The following is a 20198-nucleotide window of genomic DNA, read 5'->3' as shown; positions in this document are numbered from 1 at the left end:
TTTGACATTTTTCGATTTTACCGATTTTGTTTTTCTTCATATTCCCGTTATCAACGCTAATTTATTGCATTATTATCTGCCCATGACAACAATAAATTCCCAACTTTTTGATGACATGTAAGTAAATATAATAATAACAGTAGAGAAAAGTTTAAATAATGTTTTAGTGTCAAAGTGGGCAGAATTCCGCGCAGAATAAGGCACGCCCACGGAATACTTAGCGTACAAGAACGGTAAAACGTTGTAACCGCGAGTAGACGTAGGACTAACTTTTGGATCTATAGAATTTTATTATAGGTATTGATATTGAAAACAACAACTCCCATGCTGTGTAGAATTATTAGCAATTTGTTTATTCGAGACTTCTGGAAATAGAACTAATAATTAAATACATAATTAGAATTGCTTTGTTTCTAACTATTAAGCTCTTATTTACTCAAGCAAATGTGGGGCATTTATAGATTTCTTATTGATGATAGTATTTTAAGTTTAAAAATTTTAATTATAAAATTTTCAGACTTGGGTAAAATGTGCTATTTTAGGGGAACTGTCCCGTTTTCCAAACATAGAAATACAGCACCAATTTCGTTGCTTCTTTTTGTTAGCATGTGCTTACTGCTGAAAAAATCACAACAATAAGAAACAAGTCAAGAAGCAGTAACCCTACTAAAATAGAGAAGGTACTGCTAATACGTCAACGAAAAATTATTTATTAAATTCCAAACTCCGAGTCTACGTGAAGTTTAATAATATAATTTCTCTGAAAATGAAAAACAAAAAATAAAATAATGTTTATTTAAATTTTCTTCTGGAATTTTTTTTTTGCTGGCTTTTTTAAAACATTAACATGTAATACAGCGAAATTTTCTAATCTAAATGGATAATAGATATTAACACTATTGCTGATTGTGCATCTTTAATTGCTAATGCCTTCTGCGACAAAATGAAAGTAATTATTTAATCATTTTTGTTTTATTTTCATCAGTGTAGTTGCATCAGAACTGTTATAGTATGTATAACCATGTTTTAATGTACGTGTCGTTTAGTACCACGCACAACTTAACATATGGTCAGTAATAAGCCATGACTCGTACCCATCCCGGGTTCATGTGGATTTGGAAATCAATCACTTTTCGTGGATGAGCAGACCAAATCACTCTAGTTTTATTCTTCTTCGTCCACCACCGCTGCCCTCGCTGCCTCAGCCATCATCGGCCTCTAGCCGTGAACTCCGAGCGATGCCAATGACGATTGTATCTGATTGTATCCATAGCAACCGACACCATTGCATCCGACCATCGTCAAGCACAGGATGACAAAAAATGCGCCCACTTCTTTCATGCATATACGCAGACCCACCGGTAGTAGGTTAACACAGCGAACGAACGAAACGAAAAATGTGCGAGCAAAAAGCACGTCAGTACGCGCTGCTGTCACCAATTGTAATTCGCGAAGTCGAAGCAAAATTCTTCACACAAACAATGACTGTATGGGTTTTTATAGTAGAGCAACAGAGAGGAGGAGATGGCGGCCATGTTTCACTCAAACTCTGACAGATAGCAATGGGATTTCCCATAGGAGGGAAGAGCAGAATTTGCTTCGACTTCGCGAATGACTCGCACACGGCAGGCACTGCTTCTTTTATACACAAAGAAAACCTTGCGGTGGACCCGAAGGCCCGTTACATACCGCATTCTGATGTCCGTGTTAGGAATGCACGGGATTGGTTACATATGAAATTTTTGCTGGCTTTGACAAGAATTGAAATTTTCAATAGCTTAATAATAATCTCAAGCTTCAATGAAATAGGCAAATTGCTGTGTCCAAGTCGATTGATATATAAATCTTCAAAATCCATCGAAAGATGAAGGCGCTAGCAACGTTCGAAATCTTTCCTTTCAGCGTAACGCTCTCGATTTCCAAAAATCTGAATGACACCGAGTATAGTAAAGAAATATGTAAGTCCTACGTAAAAAAATACTCAAACTGAGTGTTTATTATTGTGCTCAGAATTAGGAACATTGTGCGCCGAATATGGAACATTTCAAAACATGTGCGCAGAATTAAGAACCATATGGCAATTAACAAAGCGATACATAATATATATTCTTAATCAATTTAATCAAAATGACAGAACTGATAGTATGTGCTGATAGCCTGTTGTTAATTTTGCACCTCTCGTCGGTAGCACGATAGAGAGGTTTTATTATTCCCCAATCATTTTTTTTCTTTATTAAGGTTTTTTTAAATTCTAGATTAAAGATTAAGTTCAACACCGGTATGGAAAGGAGCTTGAGGAGCTCCCTTCGTGGTCCAACCAAGGGTTCCGCCACGATGCATGATTGTGTTGTTGAAAAAGGGAAGGGTGGGCCGCCGCCGGGCGTTTTCTTGATGCAGCCGCAGTAACCTTTCTTGTAGCCGACGCGATTGCATGTTTTGCGGCGATGGTCGAAAAATGGACAGTCACGGACGTTGTGAACTTGATCACATTGCCAGCATGTTGTAGATGGTAGTTGCTTACCTTTTGCTTTCGATGGACGTTGCTACTGATGCTCCTTTTTCTCCGAGATTTTTTTAACCTTCCAATACCTTTTCCGAACTAAATCTATCACATGTTGTGCATATGCATAATCGAGCTTCAGACATAGTAATTTCTCCGAGATCGAGTGGACCACGTGCTTCGAAACCAATGGTTTTCGATTAGCGTCGTGTCCGCCTTGAGGTTGACTAGTCGCTGGAACTCGTCGATGAGTGTCTGGAGAGTCACCGGTGCATTAGCTGTCTTGCCCTCCATGCGGGAAAGAAGACGTGCCCGAACGTCCGCGTAGCTTGATGCCTTAAGACACACGAATACCAAGAACTTGAAGTGATCGATATTCATGAATTTGAAACTCCTTGCATGCATGGTTCACTTTTCCCCCGTAACTGATGATGTTCTCGGCTTCGCTTTTTACCAGCTGCAAGAATTGAAAGCGTTTATTGAAAACGAATGTTGACGTGCCGAAAATTGTCTTCAGCGTGGACACCGTGTCAATGAACTGGAAGTCCTTCGGAAGCCTGGGCAGGATGTAGTTTCGCATAGCGGCGGCTGTGTGAAGCATGATCCAGCTTCCGCAGGAAAAGATGTACCTTGGCCGCGTCATCGAGATTCCGGGCGTCGTTGTCGAAAAGGTCGGAATAACGTGCAAACCACTTTTCAAACGTGATGCCATTGTCGGGGTCGAACACAAATTCAATCATGTTTGTGGAAAGGGACTCTAGGACTGTCTCCTGGTTGATCGGCGTCGGTGTGGCCCACCGTTAGAGCAAGTCAGCCATTTGCAAGATCGCTTGCTTGATCTCCTCTCCGTGTGCGTGAACTGAATATGTCGCCATTTTCGCACTGCGCCGAATTGGAATTTGTTGTGTAAGGAACAATCTTATTTACTTTCAAATGACAAAAAGGCACTCACTTTTGTTTGCCTTTCTAGAGAAAATACATCGTGATAAAAAAGTAAAATGAAAATTTCGGATAACTACTTAAATGAACTAAATACATCGAAATGTATTCGATAAAAATACTTCAAACAATTTATTTCATTAGTTTTATTACATTTTCCTTATGAGCATAATACAGAATGTGAACCCACAACACAATAACTTCTAACACAAATGCATGCACTTTGCTACTTTAATATTGAGTACTTATTCATAAAAAAACTGGTAGCTAACCACAGTTAGTTGTTACGTCTTACCATACGGAATTATACTTACACTTCATTAGCTTATTAATTATGTCTGACTTGTTGGGAGCATTGTCCATTTCTTCTGGAGAATTGCTATCAAATCGCCACCCGCAGCCACAACACGTGGCAAACACCCGTTAACTACATCCTACGATCGGCTGGCGGCGGAGGCATCACCATCCCCAGCACCTTGATGCCGATGAGTTTGCTGAAGTGTAGAACACTCTGCAGCAATTGCAACGCCACGGTCAGCAGCAGTCGGACCAGCTGGAAAAGGTTTCCCGGTGGGGCGAGCACCCGAGACGCCAAATCGGCTGGCCATGAAAGCCAATTCTACAACTTGGCTTCCGTGACGGCCCCCTGGAAGGTAAGGTACTCGAACGGCAGGAGATCGCAGTACGATCGGAGGGTGTCGTTCAGCGACCGGATACGGATTAGATCTGCCGTGAAGATGGTAGAACCGTTTCTGTTGGCAGAAAAAAGCGATTTTTGTTTAATTTGAGATTGTAGGACTAGTTTTCTGAAAACGGATTCAAAATGGCCAAATCATGAATTGTTTTATTGTCTGTGTAAATAATCAAACATTTCAGGTGGGTCGAATTTTAAATTAGGGGGAAAGACGGCTTCGGCAGGTTTTGTTATATTATTGGCAGGGGGGTTTTTGGCGACAAAATTTTATGAAATTTGGCCACAATATTCTTTGATATGCAAAGAATGTTCAGGCCAAATTTGAGCCTAGTCAGTCATAAAAACCCCCTGCCAATAATAGAACAAAACTTGCCAAAGCCGTCATTCCCCCTATAATAAAAAATACGAAAACCATTACAATCATTTAGAAATTATGTAAAATGTTTGAAAACTCTTCATGTATATGCATAACATGTGAAATCTTTCGAAGAATGTACCGTGATGTGCCCTAATTTCGCGCGCGCCCTAACTTCGCGCATTATAAAATCATTTATTTTTTTTCAATTTTTAGGTAGGGGTGATCGGGGCAATATGGGCCACCTAAGGAAATCGTTCCGAAAAGCGCTGAAAAGCTCAAAAAAACATCGTTCAAATGTAGTTGACTTATACTAGAGAATGTTACCTTTCATATAACGTCGATGAATGACGAAAAATGCGTTTGGAAATTGTTGGAATGCACTTTTGAAAATGTATTGATTTCAATGTGTGTTCCCGACTATAGGGCACTGCACGGAAACATCTCTTTCTTTTTCGTTCCTCATAAATTTTGACGTTTACTGGCCTTGTTGTTTTCTAATTTCTTTGCAGTGAGAAAGAGACAAAGCAGTCCGTGCAGTGCCCTATACGGGGCAATATGAGCCACCATTTGGGGCAGTATGGGCCACCCATCCAAAACGTTTATTTAGGCGAAAAAAGTATCGTAATATAGAAGAATATGATATTCCTACAACAGTTGTGAGTATTCCATACCAAATAAAATTAAAAAAACCGCACAACAGCGGACTGAACCGATTTGCCACTCTTCACCGTTTGAACAGCCACATTTCAATTGGCCAATGGTCATTTTTTCTGTTTCAATCGCAGTAATGCGCTGTTGTAATTTTTCCGTAATGAATCTTACATATATGATAATATTCTTGTATTTGACTATTGAAATTTAAACTTGTTCGTATTTTAATGCCTGATATCTTGCTCTGTGCAGGTATGCCCATATTGCCCCATAGAGACTGGTTTTGGGGAAAAAAAGTTTTATGATAAATTCAGATTTGTATCAATACAAACATGTGTGTACAATACTCAATTTTAATATATCTTTTAATTGTGGTGTATTTTTGACCTGTATTTTAATCAATTTTGTGTCAAAACCTTATTCGGGACTGATTTGCGATTTGGGCGTAACTTATTTTGTAAACAAACATTGTTTCACGGATTCCGGAGAATGCAAACGCTTTTATCCCAAACTAATTTTCTTATCTGGTAGAGGAAACCATAATCTGTCGGATCCATACCTTGATCTTCTCATGAAATGCTTACTTTAGCAGGAATTCACCTTTCAATGTTTATTTACAAAATAAGATACGCCCAAATCGCAAATCGGTCCCGATTTATAAACTTCAAATCTTATAATAATTTTGCCTATACAGTGTATTTTCATGTTTGAATTGAATTTTAATGCGGTTTTCACGTTGATGCATATGTGTAGCATCCTTTTAAAGATCATATAACTTTTACATGATAAAACTTGTCAATAAGCTCAAAATGAGGGTGACTCATATTGCCCCGTATGTTCATATTGCCCCTACTACCCCTACCAGTCAAAATTGAAAAATCTGGAGGATTACAAAATATCATTGTTGTTGAATGTTTTCACGAAAGAACTTGAAAAACAAACTTGGTTTAGTACACCAAATAAAATTATTTCAATTCGGTCCTCCCCGGGTCTACTACGAAAGGCCGAATCACGAATGGCCGAATCACAAAAGGCCGAAAGCAAAAAAAGGCCGAATCACAAAAGGCCGAAACCACAAAAGGCCGAATCACAAAAGGCCGAACAAAATCGGCAGACCAACAAAGTGGACCGGAGCGCGCGCGCTTTGTTGGTCTGCCGATTTTATTCAGACTTTTTTTTTATTCAAATACTTAATATAATTTAGAATACAGTCCCATCCCGATTTTGGCAACACCCGTTTTTGTCTACCCCCGATTTTGGCAACACCCGTTTTTGGCAACATTTTCTTCCCGATTTTGGCAACAATCTCGAAAATATTTTTTTATTACTTTTTAGAGCTAAAACCTTTTAATACATATGTAGTAGGATAAACAAAACCAAAAGTGAATACCATTAAGGTTTATATGAGTATTATGGGCTCTGTACGAATAGTGGGCATTTTCACTGAAATAATGAATCACCACTCGTATCACCGCTCATTGCAAACAATTTCTATTGAAACTTTTCTGCTCATTTTATCCACGTTTTCCATGTCCCTATTCACACTACCCTAATATAACCAGCCCACCCTAGAATGTCGTATTTTTTGCATTCTCACTGATTTTGTCATCGACAAGCTGACTCACACCGCTGTACATAGTACTACATCTATTAGGCGAAGCCCGCTGTTTACATCACATTGCAACCGATACTGCATGAGTGATCCAGGAGCAAGCAAACCACAGTAGGTTTAATTGCTAGTGATTAGCAAATTCGATTTTCTAAATGCGCTATATAGCCATCAAGCCGTTTTGCTCATTATGCGCCTCTTTTCTGATATCAGTCGAGAAACTGTCATTTTATCATTTTATACGTTGTTTTGCTGCATTTCCGTACAGATTATAAGCAACAATTTATTTTAAAGAGTCTTATTGTTTAAAATTCACGCAAATTTGTCTAGCTATGATTCCGGCATGTTTGGCAACAGTTCAACAGTAATGGTAAGAGTTTGGTAACATGTAAGGCGTAAGGCTCTCGAGCAGGCATTGGAAAAAAAATCAGATCAAGAAAAAAAAATCGGGGTAATCTAAGCCAACTTGATGCACTGCCGTGGGGCAAGTTATGAGCTTCCTAAAATCTTTGAAATTGGACGTTCGATTATTCACCGTTTATTGATCTTCAACGCTCACCAATGCAAGTCTATTAAGTGAAGCTTGGTAATACAACAATGAGCGTTGTTACGGTGCGCTATTAGAAGAAGTCATTCAAGAAAGCGGGGTACTAATGCAAAAATCGTTGCTTACATGGATACCTCACCATGGCTTGGCTTGTTAGACGGTGTTGCTCGTTGTTTATCACAGCAACAATTGCTCCTACTCGTTGTTTGGCATCCATTTGAGCAAGACAGTTCACTCATTGGCTATAAATGCCACGATTGCAATAGATCAATGCTCACTCACACTTCCAATGCCTGCTATCGAGTGTTCTGTTTGTGATGGCGAAGTATCAGAAGTGGAGTACCTCCTGTGAAGTTTCCATGAGATCGCTAATGTAATCCTAGCTGCTTCGATAGGTGAGTGATGCGTCACATGTTGTTTTATTATTATTTATTCAGCCTGAGGCCGGAGTGGCCTCTGCGGTACATAACAGTCATCTCTGTCCACTGCTGTACGTTACCAGTCAGGCAGTCTACGGAGGGTCCGTAAATCGTCTTCCACCTGATCGATCCACCTTGATCGGTGCACACCTCGCCCTATTGTGCCTGTCGGATCGTTGTAGAGAACCATTTTTACTCCAAGTGCGCGTTGGTCCTCCACAAGCATTGTCCGGATATCGTGTCCACGGAGGACTACCGTCACCGGTTTAATAGGGAGTCTGGTTGGAACGGCGGCGAACTCTATTCGTTCGGAGTGTTTTTTGGAGTCCAAAATACGTACGCTTTCCTGCCACGTTGGGTCTCCGAATTTGTCTGCTGGTAACGTTATCGGAGGTCAAGTGAGCCCAAGTACACGAATTCTTCAACAACCTTGATTTTGTCGCCATTGAAACAAGCTCGTGATGAATGGCCGTTGTCTTCTCTTTCGCTTACTTCGTCTTCAACGTGTTTATGACTAATCCGATCTGCTTTGCTTTCCTCTTCAATGTGCAGAATGCAGATTTTCGTTAGGGGTCGTACACATATTATGTAAGCACTTATGGGGGGAGGGGCGGTCTGTCGTTTTCTTACGCACTATATAATTAAAAATCATTTGTATGAAAAAAATCTTACATGGGGGGAGGGGGGCCAACAATCCCATAAAAATTGCTTACGTAATTAGTGTACGACCCCTTACCATTTTTTAAAACAATGACATGTCTTATGCCTTGCGTTCATTTTTTCCATAATGTCATAGAAAATTGTGCACAGAACTTTACTCTTAATCACACCGACCACAAGAAAATTTGCATACAATAGAAACGATTTTTTATCACCACAATTTTTTGTAAGGACGTGGCCGACGCTATTGCTAATTTCAAATATTATTTATTATTCAGTTTGTAATATGAAATTGGCTAATTAGTTATTAGTCGTTTGATTACCATTCTTACCATTCTTGAGTTTGTTTCAATTTTGTTTGAACTACAATCTCCGAGTCATGAATAATATCACAAAAATGTCAATTATGATGCACGTACATCACTTAAACACACTCCACATACTTTGTTGTACATTTTCTAAGTATTTAACTTCAATCATGCAAACAAAAAAAAAATGAAATTTTGTATGAAATTTTTTTCCCGTTTTTGGCAACATCCCCATTTTGGCAACATTAAAATCCGGTCGTGTTGCCAAAATCGAGAAGGGACTGTATTCGAATTATTTTGTGATTTCTCAGTGAAGTCTTGTGAAGTAAGTTTCTCTTAAATTGGGAGAAAATGATATGCATTGAGGAACACCGCGTTACCGCAAGCTATACAGCTTTTGGTCAAAAGCATAATAATTGAAAAAGGCTATTTCGTTTAGCTTCTGATGTCGCAATTAGATCATGAGTAGTGCGCATCATTAGCACAATGCACAACCAAGCATCATGAAGCGCAGAACTCCTACATTGATGCAAATCGGCTCTTGGATTACTCCGTTACTTTAAGGTGAAGGTGGGTTGAGTACCAAAACAAAGATTTGAAAGTATTGGTACAATAAAAACTGTCATATACTGTAGTAGTATTGGTGTCGTATTTATAAAATCAAATAATATTAGTAGGGTGGTTCGAAAAACGACCCAGCTCCACCACGCTCACTCGATTCCGTCCCATGCTCCGAGTGTCCTCCAAAAACCGATTTGAACAAAAACTGGTTGAACACTAGCCGGTTCAAGTTTGTATGAAAACTAGTATGAGAAACTAAACTTTTCATTACACTGGCTACAGCGCCTTCCCTCCAAACGCGTGCGAAAAGAGAATCAACATAGCTTAAAGCAACATTTCGGAGACTTCACTGAACGAAACCCGCACCGCAGGTAAGATCCATTGATTATGTATCGCAAAAAATACGCCTAATTATTGCGCATAAGCCCCAAAATTTTATTCCCACCTTTGGGTTTCCGCGCCGAGCACTCTGCGCCTGACTCGGCGACAAGGAGATAGTGGTCAAGTTGGTACTCCTGATTTTTTGACAACTGATCTCGATTGGTTGTGTGAGTGCATCGGTGTCAAAAAATAGAGCTTTTAGCTGAAAATTTAATTGTCAAATGCACATTTTGACAGCAATATAGATGTATGAGTGAATAAAATGTGCAAATGCTCTATCGCGGAAGCAGTCGCTGAAGACAAGTGTCAATGGTTTCAGTGACGAAACGAAAAGTTTCAATGCAAAAAGCAATATCATGCTAAAGATTCGCAACCTCAATTAAAATCAACTCCCAACCATTGAAGCCACCAGCCTATGGAATTAAAGCTCTTGAATATTTCATCCAGTCATATGGTCTCCCCCCTCGCCAGCGCCCAATGACAGAGTGCCACAATCAAAATAATGTAAAATTCAACCTCGCCATATACACTGTCATACAAACCTGAAATGACCTGTGCACGGTAAGCCTCTATTCAAACCAACCCAAACCATCGGATGACACCCAAATAATGAATCATAATCGACCGAGCGCGGCGGAGCAAAATCATTTTTTGAACCACCCTATGTATTAGTTTGCTGCTGCCGCTGCCGGTGTTTACATTCGCTCCGCGGTCAGTTTTTAATCGTTTTTTCGGGCAAAAATAGCAGTTTATATTAGGTTTTCGGTTCAAACGAGTGACTTATATCAAAAAGTGATGTTTTATTTGCATTCTATCAACATTTCGGGCTGCTTATGTGCGGAGAAGTGAGTAAAAACTTGATTTGTTATGCCCTTTGAGAAGAAGTGAAGTGCAGTGATAAGCCCACCGAATCGCGAACGGCTATTAAATTGGCACGAAACTGCTGATTTACGATAAAATTCGAGCCGAAATTCATAGGACTCTTTGAAGAAACATGTTCATTATCACGGGAAGTGAATAAATATGCTGTAAACAGGTTAGTAATTTAAATATTATACTTTTGTTCGATGCTGTTCGATGCATTCGAATGTTGGTGGGAGAGGAGTGCGGGAGGTGTGGGGTTGACCCGTGGAAGGTCCGGTGCCATATTGACTGCCATCGTGGTACTCCTCCAACTATGTCCTTAAAGTGATAATATTTATACGTGTGTTCATGCTTTCATTTCTGCAATGAAGATTGATCTATTATGCAATATATAAGGAATCAAATTGACTCTGTAAACACCTTCATGCAACTTCTTACAATTAAAAAATAGAGCTTCGATGTTGAACTGACGTTAAATACCTCAACTGAATAAGATTGATTAGATCGCTGCTAGTAGTTGCAAAACACGTGGACAAGTTTTTCTTAATGGGGCAGCATAATAAAAGTAAACGTAAATTTGTGAATATTCCAAGTTCTCTTAATTGAAAGATTGAAACTTTTGTAATGATTCGGCTTTTTGTGTTATTCGGCCTTTTGAGATTCGGCCTTTTGTGGTTCGGCCTTCTGGGTTTTCGGCCTTTTGTGGTATGCTAGAACATTTTCGGCCTTTTGTGATTCGGCCTTCTGTGGTTCGGTCTTTTGTGATTCGGCCTTTTGTACTGATCCCCATCGACCGCCATATTTGCTTGTGTTTAGCACAGAGACGAAGAACATGACCCAAGTAAACAAATGATTTTACTGTACAAAACTGGCTACTTTTTGGAAATATTTGTATCCATTATGTTCTGTTGGATATGTTTATTCGTCATTACTATTGAAAATTGTGAACCTGTATGTATTTTGTGTTTATTTAGACTTTCGCTTTGTGTGTTTATTGTTGTTGCGTAGTTTCATTTGCAACATTCTAATGAAACAAAAGCGATATAATGCACAGGACAGTTTTCACTGAATAGAACCCGAGGAGTTCATTACCATACGCTTTTTATCTAATTTTCAGGCGGATAACCACCGACATCGACTAATGTTGAGATGAAAAATCTTATAGATTAGTGCTTGCAATAGCTATCAAATCCGATGAGTAAAATGATGCTGAACTTAAATAAGTCGAGGATAAAACTACAGCAGCTTTTTCGATAATGTATATAATATTGAAGATGTCTTATATGAAACACATATTTGAACACGGTTAGAAAAAAGTACCTAATTTTAGGTACTTTTTTTCTCTTGCATCTCCCTCCCTCTTCCCTTTGTTGTCATAAACTGAAGAGTAAAACCACTCAACAAGGGCATTAAAGTGTGGGAACCCAACGTTGAGTAATCTCATGTTTACAAAAGTTGAGTGAAATTTACCTAACTTTTGGTTAGCTTCTATTTAAAATTAAGTTTATTTTACTTAATATTAAGTGAATTTTACTTAATTTCAAGAAAAAATTACTTAATTTTGGGTTCCCACGCTAAACCCCCGATTTGAGTGAAAAGTACCTAATATTAGGTACTTTTTTCTAACCGTGAAGATTGTCTAAGTAAGAGATAGCTGAATTAAAAACTTTCATACATGATGTCTCGAAAATTAATTTTTTTAACTCACATTGCTTAATAAAAATTGCTTATACAATGTCTTATTTCCTAAAATACGATTTATATTTCAGAAGAAAACGATATATTGGGAATTATGACTTGTGTCAACTAAAATTCATGAAGTAAAATCTAAGCAAAGTTCCAGAGAGTCGAAATATAGGGGCATACCATTTCGACTAAAGAATGGGTCACTAACGGCTGTCTGATACCGTTATCTGTATATTTTGAACAATGGATGCATGCTTCTATTGGTCAATTGATTATATTTCATCAAACCAATAACGATATTCCATTTCAAACATGAGCGAAGTTAGGAACACTTTTGCGCGAAATTAGGAACTATCCTATTTTCATGCGCGAAATAAGGAGCATACAACGGTCCCAAATTCATACCGCAATCTTTTTTAAATAGCAGCAAATTTGCAAGTAACATTTTTTTTTTGAGAACCTAGAATCATACTACGTGATTCAGTAGCAAATGTTCCCAAATGGCCACTACATGTTTTTCAATAAACGTTTTAACTTTGTCAGATCTTAAGTGCGCGAAATTAGGGTACTTCACGGTATTATAGAGGTAACAAGGTGCTTTCCCTACTAAGCTATCAAAGATATCCGTCGCCCTATTTAATGATAATAACAGAATTATAAAAGTTATCGACGATCGATCTAAATTCTAAATCAATACAAAATGGTCATCATTATTTGGTACAAAATAGCTAAATTTAATTTAATCAAATACTTACACTTTTGATTTGCTGATGGCACCCAGGCTGACTAGAGAATGAAGCGCTAGATTAATACTGTCCAACGATAAGCAGTACGGGTGAACGTTCCGCCCTTGCTGAAGAAGAAGCTGTTCCACAAACTCTTGCACTCGAGTCAGATAATCCTTTTCCTTGAAAGACTGAGTAGAGAACTGAAAAAAAGTTGGAATTTTTAAAATTTGATTCTCAGATTAGGGTGAAGTGAAATTCTATTCAACCAACCCTATTTATGAGCACGTTGGTAACTTGTAAATAGCAACATATAAAGGGTCCGACCAGGCTGAGATAAACATTTTCGTTCCCCTCATTACCAACACATCGAACGGTCGATTCATTCGCCGCATGCTCCAGAAGACCAAACTCAACAAGGTGCCTGAAGGCCTGTTCAAAATCCTGCATCTCTCGCCTTGAGTGGAAGACGAATTCCCCAGCGAATAGATTCCTCAGATCTCCCACGGCGCGCTGCAAGCTACTCACCCTCACCAAGCCACTACGGGACAGGTGTTTGACTACGAGCAGTACTAATGCCGGTTGGGCCAACCAATGAAGACACGGATTGCAGTACAACTGAAGCGTGAAAATTGGCACCGATAGTTTCATGACAACATCCGACAAATTGTGGCCTTTAAGTTTCCGTTTGTCGACCTGACTAAAATCGTGATGCGATTTGGCTATTGTCAGAACCTCATTACGAGTCAGCTGGAGAATGTTCCGATGTACCGCCAGAGCTTCCCTCACACTCGTTCGTATCAGGTGGTGATCCAGTTCTGGATTGCCGGTCTTCTGGATGGTCGTTATAGCGCCAAGATCTTTGAATATGTCAAGTAAGTTGCTCAGACCTTCAACAAGTTCCGGGAGAGTGATTGATTGTCCGAGATACTTCTTATAGTTGTAATAGATCGATATCAGGTGGAATGTGGTTAGGACGATTTTCTGCTGTTGGAGATGCACAACATCAAAAGCGAGATTCTGGATCATACCAAGTTCAGATTTGGTTAAGGTCTGTATGTGGCTTGGATTTATCGCATGTTGGAAACGATCCAGTTCTTGTCCAAAGTAATCTTTGACTGAAATCGGTTCTCCAAATTCAAAATAAATAGATCCATAGTTTTCCTTCAAAATACTCATGGCCTTCAGCAATCCTTTAGTCGATTCTTTAGGTTTTGGTATTCCGATCAGCTCATACACGAATAGTTGTTCTTCTAGTGGTCGGTCGTAGGATACACTGACCGGCACAACTAGGACGTCCGGTATTTCACCCATGAATAGTGGCTCCAGAGCCATTGAGAGAAGTCCAATCTTAGGAACCAGCGCCTTATTACTTCGACTTCGAGTTCCCTCGATGAAAAATTCGACCCCGTTGTCGAACACTCGTACCAGCTGTCGCATGTATTCCTTGAAAACGGCCCAGTAGACTTCGTCGTTTCCAAAGGTACGCCGCATGTAGAACGCTCCCGTACTGCGCAGTACGCTACCCATGAAGGCCATTGCATGAAAGTCCATCCCAGCAGCAATACCCGGGATGGCGATGTTGTAGCAGAACGATACGTATGACATCAGTATGAAATCACCATAGCTTCGATGAGAAGGCAGGTATAACACTGGTTGTTTTCCGTATTTTGATTTAAGCTAAAAACAATTTTAATTCTATTATAATATCTGTCTACAAGTAATGCAACATTTTTGATGTAACAAACATCTAAATCCATCTAAGAGAACACTCTTTCTCTGAATGTAAAAATGAAAATGAATGTGTTTGTTATACATCCATCAACTTACGTGTTCTAGTTTGGTCTCATTAACGTGCAACCCACTCAGTATCCGACCGAAAATGAAATTCAGAATCGTTCCCAGTGTACGAATAATCGGTAGACTTTCATCCAATCCGATCTCATCCAGAATCGCTTTAATACTGTTAACAACCTCTGTTCTCTTAGTCACATCCCCCTGAGATTCCTGTAACGAAACCATACATGTTACATATCACAAGCTAAGTAATGCTACTATGCACACCGTTACCTTCTCAATAATAGTTTGTATCCGTTCGCTGGCCATCACCAGCTTTTTCAGTTCGGCCGGCGTCACATGGCTGTCCTTTGGGTATGGAAAGGCCGGTCCGTAACTTTTGGTCATATCGGTCAAATCGCTCGTACCGGGTCCAAGAAGGTTCCTGAAGTTGTTCAAATAGTTCCCGTCAGAAGCGGGCTGGCTTTCCGGCTGAGATGGTGGAGCCATGCTGGTAACCGCTGGGCCCGTTTGTCTGTGACGATTAAATGTACTCAATATTAAATTCATGGCGATTCACATATTAGACATTTCTTTTTGATACCATCAAAATCACATTTGATAACAGAAATCAGTTTACAATTTAAGTAAATTTGATAATATACGTTACTCAACAGATTCAGCGCTTAGTAAATCATAATAATTGTAAGTTGTACAAAAGAATTTTAGTATTTATGTTGTTTATTTTTTTATTGTTTCAAAAGGGATGCTCACTTTGCCCCATATGAGATAAATTATACAAATTAGAGATGTGCGCCGTTCTGATATTAAGCAGCGCCGGTGTTCAGAATTTTGGTCGGCGGTGGCATGAATCGGCGTGGCGATTATTTTTATATACGTTTCTCAAGGATTTTGTGTGTGTGATAAAGTATATGTAGGTCAAACAAAAAGATTGTTAGATGTAAGATTCAAAGAACATATTGCAGAAGTAAGGCTAAGAGGGATGATAAGGGATTAAATTATAAGTTTAGGTCTTTTTTTTTTTACAACGGAGAATGCATTTACACACTAACCCAGTACCAGTAACCCAGTGTCGGACTCGACCATACCGGTAATACCGACTAAACTCCCTTGGGCTCCACCATCGTTTCCCCCAGGAACTACCTCCCAGTACTACTTCTGGGGGTGGCAGTACTAAACGTACTCGCTCATTTATACCTAAGCATTAAACGCAACAAGCGAGTAGAAGGGGCTGCAAAATGGTGGGTTGACATCAAGGAAAGAGCGCCCAACAGAGCTCTGGTCCCCACAAGTTCCTATCTCACGCTTCCACGGGTCGTCCGATGACAAAAGACCGCCAGCTAAGGGTTGTGTACTTAGCTGTTAGTGCAGCCTGGGCACTGTTGTCCTTCTGACATCAGCTATAGTGAGAAGGTACGCCTCGAGCGTCTGTTCACCAGGAGGTGCGGCTCAAAAAGCGTCTGCCTGGTACCCAGCGGCTGATTAACGAAATGCTGTATCGCGTCAGCTATACCTAAGGTGACAGCCCCATCATCGCGATAGGTAACGCAACCTCGGTAAGGTAGCTTACTGAAGCCTCTCAAATACCACGAAAAATGGAGATAGAAGAAAAAGAGAACGTTGTTTTTGGCAACCGACTCAGCAACGAAATAAGGACTATGATTGGAAATTCGGTACCTGGAATGTCAGGGCCCTAAATGAACCTGGACGAGTGCGCCTTCTGGCTCGCGAACTGCAAAAGTTTGGTTGGAGTGAACGTGGTCGCTATTCAAGAAGTCCGATGGCCCAGATGCGGAGAACGTGAATTCCGAGCCGTGGACCACACGACCAACACTGCCTTCAAGTACAACATCTATCAAAGCGGCGGCGAAAAAGCAGAGCATGGAGTTGGTTTCGTAGTGATGGGCAAGCAGATGAAGCGAGTGATGCGGTGGAAACCCATTAGCGAACGAATCTGTGGGTTGAGGATACGGGGCAAATTCTTCAATTACAGCCTAATCAACGTTTACGCACCGACAAACGATAAATCCGACGACGTGAAGGACACGTTTTATGAATGTCTTGGTAAAGCCTATGGAGAGTGCCCAAAGCATGACGTGAAAATTGTTATCGGAGATGCTAACACTCAGGTCGGTAGAGAGGACTTTTTCCGTCCCATAATCGGTAGGGAGAGCCTTCACTCCGCTACCAATGACAACGGCCTACGGCTAGTAAATTCCGCTGCTGCCAGAAGGATGACCATTAGTAGCACCTACTTTTCACGAAAGAACATCCGAAAGCACACCTGGAGGCACCCAAATGGTGAAACTTGCAACCAAATAGACCATGTTCTGGTGGATGGACGCCATTTCTCGGACGTTATCGATGTGCGGACATTCAGAGGTCCGAACATTGACTCTGATCACTTCCTCGTTGTCAGTAAAATTCGGTCACGGTTGTCAACTGTATCGAACGAAAGATCACAGCGAACGATGCGTTACAATATCCAGCGATTGTCGGCGGAAGGAGTATCGGCTGAGTACCGCCAGGAGCTCGACGAACGGATAAGTGCAATCAACGTTAGCGACAACATCAACGATCTATGGGAGTCGATCCATGGAACGGTGAGCACAACAGCACGAGAAGTTGTAGGCACTGCACAGAGGCGACCCAGGACGGGTTGGTTCGATGTGGAGTGTCAAAGAGTGACAGACGAGAAGAACGTTGCCAGAAGCCGGATATTGGTGTCAGGTACCCGATCGGATAGAGATCGGTACAAGGAAGCAAGAGCAGCCGAAAAACGAACCCACCACAGGAAGAAGAAAGAGTACGAAGAACAAGTTATTAGTGAGGCGCAGAAAAAAATTGAGCTGAACGATATGCGGAGGTTTTATGAGTCTGTCAATGGCGTGCGGAGAAAGACAGCGCCGTCTCCCGTCATGTGCAACGACCAACAAGGGAATTTGCTGACAGATAAAACCGAAGTGACTGCCAGACTTCGAGACTTTGTTGAATAGTGGAAGTGACGGTGCATCGGTGAACAGACTAAATATTAGCGATGATGGACAAGCTGTGGAGTCACCTACACTAGATGAGGTTAAAAAAGCTGTTAAAAAGCTGAAAAACAATAAGGCTGCGGGGAAGGACCAGCTCCCGGCTAAACTTCTCAAACACGACAGTGAGCAACTTTATGAAGTTTTGCACCATATTATGTTGAAAATATGGGTAGACGAGGAAATGCCTGCTAGCTGGTTGGACGGCCTCATTTACCCTCTCTTTAAGAAAGGGCACAGACTGGAGTGCGCCAATTACCGAGGAATAACCCTCCTTAATTTGGCGTACAAAATTATGTCTCGTATTCTGTTCAACAGATTGAGACCGCTTGAAGCGTCCTTCGTCGGCGAATACCAAGCAGATTTTCGGGAGAGGGCCGATCAACGACGGATCAAATGTTTACCCTGAGACAAATCCTTGATAAATTCCGGGAGTACAACTTGCAGACACATCATCTGTTTATTGATTTCAAGGCGGCGTACGATTCTGTGAAACGGAATGAATTATGGCAAATTATGCTTAAACATGGTTTTCCGGCGAAACTGATACGGCTGATTCGTATAACGTTGGACGGATCGAAATCAAGTGTAAGGGTTGCGGATGAAATATCGACGTCATTCGTTACCTTAGCTTAGATGGATTAAAGCAGGGTGATGCACTCTCGAATCTACTGTTCAATATAGCGCTCGAGGGAGCGACTAGGAGAGCTGATGTGCAAAGAAGCGGTACCATTATCACAAGATCGCATATGCTCCTGGGATTTGTGGACGATATCGATATTATCGGGATTGATCGCCGTGCCGTGGAAGAGGCTTTTGTGCCTTTTAAGAGGGAGACAGCGAGGGTTCATTAGAAGTGGAAGAGGCTTTTGTGCCTTTTAAGAGGGAGACAGCGAGGGTTCAACGTGGGTTCATTAGTGGTGGTGGTAGCGAAATGGTGAAAAATTTGAAGTGGTAGAAGAGTTTGTGTATCTTGGAACATTAGTGACGTGCGATAATGGTGTTATCCGCGAGGTGAAAAGGCGTATTGCAGCTGCAAATAGGGCTTATTACGGACTTCGTAACCAGCTTAAGTCCCGTAGTCTGCAAACAAAAACAAAACTCGCGCTGTATACTATTCTGATTCTTCCGGTGGCTTTTTTATACGATCATGAAACATGGACGTTAAAGGAGGCTGATCGGAGAGCTTTCGGAGTGTTTGAGCGTAAGGTGCTGCGGACAATACTCGGCGGTAAACAGGAGAACGGTATCTGGTATGCCGGAAGAACGTCAAGCGAAGATAATATTTAGTAGAGAACCCGGAAGAGGCCGCAGACTTCGTGGAAGGCCGCGTACACACGCTCAATGTTCAGGGCGACTGGAAGCGATTGGCCCAGGATCGAGTCCATTGGAGAAGGATACTCCATTCGTCGTAGGTTCATCGAAGAGCTGTAGCCCATCAAGTATCAAGTAAGTAAGTACGAGACACTGAAGACGACCTTACTGTTGAGGTCGAAATACGTATTTGTTAAGGTACAATCAAGTGGTGGAATTAAATGGGATGGTACAAACTCGTCTCATGACAAGTGAAAGACATTCCATTAAAAAGCATAAAATAATTTTCTTGGCAAAGCTGTCTAGGGTAACGGTACCAATAGTGAAGGTATTAGTAGATCCACAAAAGAAAATATTTTTCAAAAATTGATAATTATGGGAAATTTACTGCTTTTATATCTTAGTCAATAGATAAACTAATAAATTTGCTAACAACAATGAGATAGATGTCATTTAACATCAACAATTACCGAATATTGCTTGCACCACTATGGGTACACTGTTCCTTTAGTGGCGGTAAAAATTAATTTTGGTTCCTATAGTGGTGCTATCCATTGGTTTCTTATGAGACTCGCCACTATTGGTACAGTTGCACCACTATAGGTGCAAGGGAGTCAATTTTGTTAAGGAAAACCATTGTTTTCAATAGTTTTTCAAGCTAAATCTTAAGATAAGTTGCATTTAACATGATTTTTAAAGCACGACACATCAACTGAAACCATCGCAAACTGTATAAATATGATAAATCTCATTTAAACCCCACTACCTCCACTATTGGTGCAACCTCCACTAAGGGTACGGTTACCCTATGATCATTTACTATAGGGAAATATTTTTTCGATGTGGTTTGGATTTCCCTGGGATCCCAATTTCTCTTGCAACGCATAATTTAACGTAAACCACTCGCATATCATCAGTGCAGTCATATACTGATTTTTAGCGTTCTGAGATAGAAGCCATTGAAGTCGCATCTTCCATATAAAACATTTTAAAATGATTCCGGAGACGAGCCAGCCTAGGGCTGAAAGTGTCCTTAACAAAGACAAAAAAAAAACATTTTAAAATCTAATAAATTCAAACATTATCGGATGTTGTTGAAATTTTGCTGAGTTGTTCATCAATCGATATATTATCGTAAAACGATTTAGTAGGA

The 20198-nt window shown here is 40.5% G+C and overlaps 1 protein-coding gene across 5 annotated transcripts in view; it reads right to left on the bottom strand.

Annotated features, from left to right (window-relative positions):
- Positions 1-3545: 3545 nt before the first annotated feature.
- LOC134226364 (dihydroxyacetone phosphate acyltransferase) overlaps positions 3546-20198 on the bottom strand; it is an 80894-nt gene continuing 64241 nt past the window's right edge. For all 5 annotated transcript variants that reach the window (XM_062707102.1, XM_062707103.1, XM_062707099.1 and 2 more), the window contains exons 2-6: positions 14973-15213; positions 14733-14909; positions 13176-14582; positions 12933-13105; positions 3546-4191 (exon numbers count right to left, since the gene is read on the bottom strand). In XM_062707102.1, coding sequence (XP_062563086.1) covers positions 4059-4191; positions 12933-13105; positions 13176-14582; positions 14733-14909; positions 14973-15188 — 2106 coding nt within the window. In that variant the 5' untranslated portion in view covers positions 15189-15213 and the 3' untranslated portion in view covers positions 3546-4058. The remainder of the gene's footprint in view (positions 4192-12932; positions 13106-13175; positions 14583-14732; positions 14910-14972; positions 15214-20198) is intronic.

The sequence above is a fragment of the Armigeres subalbatus genome, chromosome 3, assembly GCF_024139115.2.
Source record: "Armigeres subalbatus isolate Guangzhou_Male chromosome 3, GZ_Asu_2, whole genome shotgun sequence".
In the NCBI taxonomy this organism is placed as follows: Eukaryota; Metazoa; Arthropoda; class Insecta; order Diptera; family Culicidae; genus Armigeres; species Armigeres subalbatus.
This window is presented reverse-complemented; position numbering and strand designations above follow the sequence as displayed.